The 8,733-nt window shown below is 59.0% G+C and overlaps 1 protein-coding gene across 1 annotated transcript; it reads right to left on the reverse strand.

The window, feature by feature from the left end:
• Window positions 1-317: 317 nt before the first annotated feature.
• On the reverse strand, window positions 318-3,104 carry RPL38 (ribosomal protein L38). The gene is made up of 5 exons (XM_075044199.1): window positions 2,980-3,104; window positions 2,730-2,762; window positions 2,239-2,299; window positions 782-904; window positions 318-404 (listed from the first exon to the last, which is right to left on the reverse strand). Exons 2-5 carry the CDS (start codon window positions 2,730-2,732, stop codon window positions 379-381), a joined length of 213 nt encoding a protein of 70 aa, XP_074900300.1. The 5' UTR covers window positions 2,733-2,762; window positions 2,980-3,104; the 3' UTR covers window positions 318-378.
• Window positions 3,105-8,733: the final 5,629 nt, after the last annotated feature.

The following is an 8,733-nucleotide window of genomic DNA, read 5'->3' on the forward strand; positions in this document are numbered from 1 at the left end:
CTGGGCAACTAGAGATCTTCCAGCTCAGCCCCACTGCTCACCCAGCAGCAGACCTTGCCCCCCCCCAGTGCCACTGGGGACCTTCACCCAGGGCTGGGTCCCGAGGAAGAAGAACCACCAGCGGCTCTCGCCGGGGCGCAGAGTGAAGCCACCGGCTCCCGAACCCCTAGGATGGCGAGCCGGGTCCCTGGGGGAGCCGCTCACTCAGGGCTGTCCCCGGCCGAACCCGGCAGCAGCCACCATCCTGGAAACGTTTTTAGGAACATGAATGGTTTCACCCCAGTGCTGTTGGGAAAGGATGAACCGGACACGGGGAGAACAGTTCAGGTTTTTATTTGTTGTAACAAAGGTGGAGAAAGAAACCTAGAGGGGAATAGCTCATTTCAGCTCCTTCACGGCCAGACCTGGGGAGGAAAAAGAGACGACTTCATGGTTGGAAACGCTTGGCTCGCTGTCATGATCGCCGGGTCTGCAGGGGGCCGGTGCAGCTCTCCTCCCGCCTCTGCCTGGGGTGGGGGGCATAGCCACAGAAAGGGGTGGCTGGAGCCCTCTGGTTCCCCATGGCACCAGTTGCAGGGACAGCAAAACAGAGTGACCCGGAATGGAAACGGGGACATGACACGTGCCAGGACAAGGCTGCTGAACAGCTGGAGCTCTGCAGGGGCCCCTCCATGGGAATGGGGCGGGAGTCTTGCCGCCCACCTCGATCCCAACTGCCTGCCACCCCCGGCCCAGCTCTGCCCCAGCACGAGACATTTCCCTTCAGAGGCCAAAGCGATACCTGGGGGCAGGGACTGCTTCAGCTTCTCAGCCTTTTCCTTGTCCGTGATGACCAGGGTGTACAGGTACCGGCTGCAGCGCACCTTAAATTTCACATTGTCCTTGTTCTTCTTGATTTTGACCGCTGCAGGATGAAGGAAGAGGTCAGGAGGACAGCAGCGAGCCCACCCCAACTCCTCCCTTCTCACCCCAGCCGGGAGAATGATTACTGCCCTCCCTGGCCCACCGGCACTAAAGAAAATCCAAATTAAGTATTATTTTTACCTACATAGTTGTCACAAACAGCTACCACCCCAGCCAGAGGGTTCAGCCCACCGTCTCGCAGAGAAGCCGCCCAGATTTCTCAAAGCCAATGTGTTTATTTTGAGGCCATTCTGCTCTGCAGCAGCAGTTTACGACGAGCAACATGAAAACTTTTATCACGTCGCAAATTTTCAATGGAGCGTGACAGTTCATGCCGGGCTTGTTATTCACCCGTGTCATCTTGTGCAACCAAATAGCTGCACTAGAGCTCGTCACATGGCTTCTGAACTCCACAGCCAGCGCTTCCAATCTCCTTTATATCCCCCCTAAGGCCATTTTATCTAAGCAGCTCGCTCAGAGCCGTGGGTCAGTTCCTCTCCTTCCCTGCTGCAGAGCCCTTGCAGCTCTGCTGCTGCAAAATCTGGAGCAAGTCGAAAGGCATGGGAATGCTTTGTAAGGGGCTGTCATCAGCTACAACAGCATTTCAGTGTTGAGCTATCCCTTCTCGCCCACACCAGTAAGTTAACAAAACATTTCCAGAATGAAAGTGCCTCTTCCCCTTGACAGCTGGATCCAAATAAGCAAGAGAAGAGGGAAAACTCTTCACGCGTTGTTAAATACTGAGACAAAGCATTTCTAGTGTTTCAATTATAACCCTCTTTGTATTTGGAACAAAGGAAAACTTGAGTTTGAGTATGATTCACTTGTCACTCTGATCGAACTCCCCAGCGTCTGACATCTTGCAGCTTTTCCAAGACTGCAGCAAATCAGAGACAAGGAAATATTTGCAAATTGTTTCCAGCACGCTGCAGCTGGGGCTGGGCCAAAACACTCCAGGGTGAGCAGCAGAGAAAGAAACATAGCTGAGTGGGTGTAAGAGCACCTGCCCGGGTCGAACCCCAGTCCTGGACCTGAGCCCCCAACAGCAGACCCCACCTGCAGGGTCAGTCTCAGCATCCCTCTACCCAGCGTGGCTTTGCTCATGGGCAGCGACCTCAGTCAACACCGAGCAAAAGCTGCTTTAAACGTCACCGATGCTGTGCCTGACCAAAGCCTCGGCACCGTGTGTGCCTCAGCGCTTCCATGCCAAGGAGCTCCTCAATCTCTGTGAGGACACATGGCCCCAGAGCCCTGCTCCTGCAGGGAAGAGCTCCTGTGCCAGAGCACCCCACGTTCCTCCTCCCCCGCAGCACAAACAGCAGCCTCGGCACTCACACTTTGCGTCCTTCCTCCTGGCTGTCAGCAGAAAATCTTTAATCTCCTCAATCTTGCGAGGCTGAAATGTAAAACAGAAACTCGGCATACAGAAAACGACCGAAAGCTCACGCACTGGTTTCCGTGAGCGCCCCGGCATCGCTCTCAGCCCCCACACTCACAGCCAAGACCCCCCCACCTACCCCGCAGTAACTGCCCCAGGGCATGGGGCACGTCTCTTTCCTGCAGCCCGGTCAGGGAGAGCCTCTCCTCCAACAGCAGAGCCGTGCCCCAGTCATAAACCAGCCAACGTGGGGGTCGGCACTATCACCCCCAGCACAGCAGGGCGCGGACAGTACCCCCACCCTACTCGGGGCGAGGCAACCAGGGACCTCCCCCCCATCCCGCCGGGCCGACAGGACAGCCCCCAGCCCCACGGGGCAAGGCACAAGACCTCACACCCGCCCACCCTCCTTCCTTCCTCCCCCCACCCCCTACCCCCCCCTCCTCACCATGGTTCCAAGCCGGGCTCAGAGCGTTCCAACCTGCGGCAGAAACAACCCAAGATGGCGTCAGCGCAGTCCCCAACAACGGCCACCCAACAACGGTCTCCCCTTGCCCGCCCCGCGCTCACCGTCCACCACCGAGTCGCCCCGAGTTCCCTCTGTTCCCCCGACCCACCCCGGAGCCACCCAGCCCCGTACGGCCGCGGATGGCGGCGGATCCCGCACAACCCCCCCCCCCGACTATACCTATTCTTACCTCCGCTACCTCTGCGCAGAGACCGGAAGTGAGCGCGCACTTCCGCATCCAGGTCTTAACCCCGCCCCCCAAGGGTACGGCTCGGGCGAAGGGACAAAAAGGAAAAGGGGGTGTGGCGCGTTCGCGGTTTCTGCGATGAGTTGGCGGGGTCTCAGCCCCCGCTGCACGGCTAACGGAGGGTATGCAGGGAGCACCGGGCAATCCCGGCCTTCCCGATCCATCCGTACACCGTCGGCGGGGAGGAGCAAGGCCGCCTGGGTGGGTGGGCAGCCTCCCGAGCCCCAGCATCTCTCGGGGGGGGGCCCCTGGCGCAGGGCTTCAGCCCTGCGCCAGGCCCCCCCCCTCGAGAGATGCTGAGGCTCGACGGCTCGGGTAGGGTTGTAATGGAGCAGCTTTGCCACAAGAGAGAGCTTCAGCCACGCTCAAAACCCACAAACCACCCCAAATCCCTGCAAGTATCCTTGGGGGTGGATGGCGGGGGGCGAGGAAACCCCTCCTGTCCCTGTCCCTGCGCCCCCTCGGTCCCTCTCGCCCCGTCCCCATCCTGCCAAGCCCTTCCTGGGGCAGGACCAGTATTTGGGGATGTTGGGGTGCTCCTCAACGGTGCTGTTTTGTGGATGCTTTGGTGCTTGGGTGGGGTCGGTGGGGACAACGGGGACAGTGGGGATGATGGGGGCAGTGGGGCAGGGGGCTGCATACCCTCCTCTTTGCCGCTGTTTCCAGCTCTGCCCCAAATTCTTGTGCTGGAGGTACTTTTGGTGGTGGGGGGTCACCCACCCCGCGCTGGCTCTGGGGACGTGCCACCGTTTGCCCTGTGCTGGCCATGAGTACTGGAGTCCCTCCGTCCCTACCGGAGACCCCCTGCCCCATCCGTGCAGGGACACCCCCCCCAACCTGGGTCATCATCTGGAGGGGCCGGACCCCCTGGGTGAGGGGGCAGCGGGGTTGCTTGTCCAGATCCGACATTCCCGGGGTGAAGAGAGGGAACTGATGGAGCTGGTGGCTCCCATGGGACCGGTGTGGCACCCTGACCTGGCACCCTGGTCCGGCACGGGCACTGATGGATGGTTCAAATTAAAAGGGAATAAACCATCGTGGAAGACAAACACCTGACGAGGCCGCAGGGATAGAAATGAGAATTGGGGGGAATTTCAAGCCCATAAATCACACGGCTCCCTGCCTCAGCTGGGGGTGTCCCGAGGGGTCCCCGGCATGGCACAGCCAAGGGATCCGGCTCGCCCCCACCCCCTGTTCCTGCCTGGCTGCCTGCGGGTGCCAGGAGAGGCTTCTCACCCTCCATCCCTGGCTGCATCCCTCCTGCCAGGTGGGTGCAGAAGGATTTTTTCCATGGGGAGAAGGCTGGTGGGGGGAGCGGAGCAGCCCCCTGCAAGTAGCCAAGCAAGGGTCCCCAGCTGCCCTGCGGCAGGAGGGGCTCCCACGGGGTCACTGGTGTCCGTGCACACGTGGACCCCCCGGACCCCCGGTGAGTGTGTGTGTGTGTGAGGTGATGCCAGCGTGGGGGGTGGCATGGTGGTGGTGGGGCTGCCGGAGGGGGTGATCACTGCTGCGCTTTTTGGGGAAACTCACTAAAAAGGAGGATTTTTGTTCCAGGCCTATTAAACAACAATGTTTAATGGAGGGTGAAGAGTTATGGCCCCGCAGAGGTTCCTCTGCTCCGCAGCCGGAGGACGAGCTCCCATTCCGCATCACCCATGGCCCCATCCGTGGAGATCCCCGTCCGTCGGACCAGGTGCACCCGTAGTCACGGGGGGCTGCGATTTTTTTTTGGGGTGGGGGCTGTGGCTGGGCACGTGCATCACGGCTGCCACGCAAAGCAAAGTCTTCCCCGGGACCGTGCCCCGATGCCGTGGGTCCCCCCTCCACGGCCCCTGTGGGCACCCACCGCAGGGCAGCCCGAGCCGGCGCTGGGTGCCAAAACTGCCAAAGGTGAATTACCTGCTGGTTCCTGATCTTGCAGCCATGATGGTTTTGGAGACAGGTAATTAATTCCCTTCTGCTTTTAATTGCTGCTGGCGGGGTGGGGATGCTGTCGGCAGCGCCCGTGTGCCTATGAGGGGACCGGAGGGTCGTGGGTCTGTGTCTCGTGTCGGCAGCATGGACGCGTCCCGGCTCGTGCCGGGGACTCAAAACCCTTGGGACGCGAGTCCATCGGCTCTGGCAGCTCCCTGGAATGATAGAATTAAAGTTACAAGGAAGAAGAAGGAGGAGGAAGAAGGACAGTGGTAGGTGACACTGGGGAAGGGACACCTCTCCCCAGGTCCTGCGCCGGGGCTCATCCCTCTCCGGCCCCGCTGCTCCCGGCCGAAGGGTGCTCGGGGTGTCCCGCTGCGATGGGAGAGCGGATTTTGCAGGGATGCTGATCCTCGACTCTGGCGGTGTCCCCACCACGGCTCCTGCGTGCCCACCCGTGCCCACCGCCCCGTGCCCATCGCCCATTCCCATTGCCCTGTCCCCATCACCCTGCGTCCCACAGCGCTCCCACCCAGTGACAGTCCCACCAGTTGCTCCCAGTATCACACTAAGAGCAGTTACTGGGATGAAGCCTGCAGCTGGGGCGGGAGCTGTGGGACTCCCACTGAGGGGAGGCTTTTTGGGTGGGACGATTCTCCCTCACCACCAAATGAGTTTTTTAATTGTTTGATTTACTTATCTCATCTCTGATGGGCTGATCTACTCTGCTGCCTTTTAATTGCTTCAAAAGTTGAGCAGTTTTTCATGTTTTAAGGAGTGCTGAATTGTATAATTAAAACACTAACAGTGTAAATCAACAGTGCAGAAGAAAGACAGCAGAGAATTAAGCAAGCTTCTTGGCATAATAATAAAACTAAACTGGCATGAAAAGTGCCCATTACGGCACCGACGCTGAATACTAATGCTTGGCCGAGGGGAGTGAGGCACCGTCCGGCTCCGGCGAGGGGCTGCAAATGCTGGCATGCTGTGGTGGCCTCCAAAATCACCTGGTTTTGGCCCAAAGTGCAGCGTGGTCTCACCATCGGAGCCTGAGATGGGGGGGTGTGGGTCAGGCGGTGGGCGTCTCCCCCGCCCCCCATCCTACAGCCCCTGTGCCCCCCGAGCAGTATCGCTCCCGCTCCTCCCTGGGAACGGGTTCACTTTTACTTTATTAATATTATTTAAAAGCCGAGTGGGTGTATAAATCAACAAAAATAATTCATGAGAGTCATTAGCTCCTCAAAGACGGGATCTTTTTACGACCGGCTTTAAATTAAAAAAAGAAAAAAACCAAACCCCACCACATTCTGAAACTGCAGCTTTTAAAACACATCAAATACATTTCCTCCCTGCCTCCCACCGGCCCGGCTCCTCTGCCTAATGAAATTCAATTAGCATCCTTAATTCACCCGCTGACTACCAGTTTTATATTAAAAAATCTTTCTGGTTCTGCTTGGGAAGCGCCGTGCCAGGATTGCGGTTGTGTTTAGCACCGCAGTTTGGGGGCACCATGGGACCCCCCCCCTCCCGATGTGAGGTTTGGGGAACAACTCAGTGATGACCCTTCCTCCTCATCCTCATCCTCATCCTCATCCTTCTCCTCCTCATCCTTCTCTTCCTCATCCTCCTCATCCTCATCCTCATCCTCATCCTTCTCCTCCTCATCCTTCTCTTCCTCATCCTTCTCCTCTGCCAGCAGCTCTGGGAGGCTCCGGCGAGGTGGATGTTAATGGAGCCACATGGAGAAAACCCGGGATGCCGGATCTGGCCCGCGATGCCTTGCCGACATCCAACACACCCCATCTCCCCCTCCCTAAACGCAACCCTCGCCGGGACCCGCGGGTGCTGCCCGCCGAGCCTGGTGCGGCGATGTCCCCCGGTACCCTCGGGGACAGCGGGGACCCATCCGCCGCGGGTGGTGGCAATCCTCCGGCAGCTTACACGGGCGTTTATTTGCAGCAGCGGGTTTAAGCGGCGTGTTGGCAGCCGGCGAGATGCGTGTGTCACCCGGCGATTAGATGGTATCGCCTTATCAGCGGCAGCAGCACCGGGGGCTGCAGGGAGGGGGGTAACAGCAAGAAATACAAAAAAAAAAAAAAAAAAGAAAAAAAGAAAAAGCCGATCTGTCTGATTCCAAGTTAGACAACCTCCGAAGATAATCTGCTGTGGGCTCCATCCCTCAGCGCCGCTCGCCTTGACCTCGGGGGCATTCGGCTGGCGGCGGCAGCCCGAGTCCTGCTCTCTCCTTGGGAGCCGGCCAGCTCGCTTCACACACTCGCCCAAGAGCCGAGCGAGCCAGAAGGGCTGGGTGCGGAAGGGTACTCTGTCAAAGCGGTGTTTACACACACAAGGGCAGCCGTATTTTTATTATGCATAATTACACTGTCCTTAATGGAGTTGCAAACCATTTTTCCTGGCGGAGGGAGAGAGCGGCCGTGCGGGAAGGGGAACCGCAGCTTGTCTGCGCGTCTGGGCGAGCTCCGAGCTATCGGAGCAGCCCCGAGCGCGCCGGTGCTCCCTGCAGCCCTGGGACAGCGAGCAGGGGTGTCCCTGCAGCAGCGTTTGGTGCTCACCGCCTGGACCCCCGGGCCTGACTCTGCACCCTTGGCTCCAGCGCATCCTGCTGGAAGATGAGCACCTCCTCTTCTCCCCATCCCCAGTGACCGGGGAGCACCCTGCCCACCCAAAGTGTGGGTGGTTTCCTTTTCCTCTTGCTCTTCCCAGGGACATGACTGTCCCCCGCTCACGGACACCATGCAACACCCCCAGATATTTGCTCCTATCTTCCCGTAGCAGTGCTGCCAGTGTCCCCATGCCCAGCGAGAGCCAGCCCTGGACATCCAGCAGGCAAACCCCATGGATTCTGGGTCCCACGGGTGGTTAGAGCGTGGGAAGCATTGTTTGCCCTCAGGGATGTGATGCGCTAGCTGCACGCTGGGAGACGTGTCCACAGAAGTGTGTGGTCTCCCCTCGGGCACCCTGGGGAGCCCCACTTCATGGCTGCACCCCACGGCTGCTGAGCCCTGGGGAGGACCACGGTGTGCGTGCCCAAGAGGTGCAAGGCTGAGATGAGCGTGGCAGAGACGTGCAAGCTCGAGACATGCATGCCTGATGCCTGAGACGTGCATGGCTGAAACATGCACTCTTGAGACATGCATGGCTGGGATGTGCGTGGCTGAGACGTGCAAGCTCGAAACACGCATGGCTGAGATGAGCGTGGCTGAGATGTGCAAGCTGGAGCCACGCACGCAGCTCGAGTGCTGCACGCCCGAGCGGTGCACACCTGAGACATGCCTGCCCGAGCCGTGCATACCGGTGCCCGACACATGTGCTCCAGATGTGCGCACCGAGCAGCACGTCCCCAATCCACGTGGCCTCCGGTGCCCCCGCGCAGCACCATGGAGGCATCGCACCGGCGCAGGCGTCCGCCATCCAGCCCTCGTTTTGTTCTTCCAAATCTCGGGTCCTTCTTCACCGTGCAAAAGCGTTTGTGCGGGAAGGTGACGCACAGCGGAGGTGGGGAGCTGGCAGAGTTAATAGGAGACATGAAAGGACACGTTTGCCGGGAGATTCCCCTATTCAGGGAACAAACCACGGCAGAAATTGATTTTTTCCCCCTGTTTACTCGAGTTTCTCCCCCCCTGGTGCAGAGAAGAAAGGCCTTGAACTGCGATTACCTGCTCCGGAGTGCGAGTGCAATTTGCTGGATGCATTTATTATTAACAGGGACAGAAAACTCTTTCCAATCACTCGGTATTTTCTTTCTTTTTTTCCCCTTCACTC

Source organism: Buteo buteo, chromosome 13, assembly GCF_964188355.1.
Source record: "Buteo buteo chromosome 13, bButBut1.hap1.1, whole genome shotgun sequence".
NCBI classification, from domain to species: domain Eukaryota; kingdom Metazoa; phylum Chordata; class Aves; order Accipitriformes; family Accipitridae; genus Buteo; species Buteo buteo.

Coding starts and splice junctions, on each gene's coding strand:
- RPL38 (XM_075044199.1), bottom strand. Junction 905..2,238: donor CAGGAGGAAGGACGCAAAGT/GTGAGTGCCGAG, acceptor TTCATCCTGCAG/CGGTCAAAATCAAGAAGAAC. Junction 405..781: donor GAAGCAGTCCCTGCCCCCAG/GTATCGCTTTGG, acceptor TTTCCTCCCCAG/GTCTGGCCGTGAAGGAGCTG.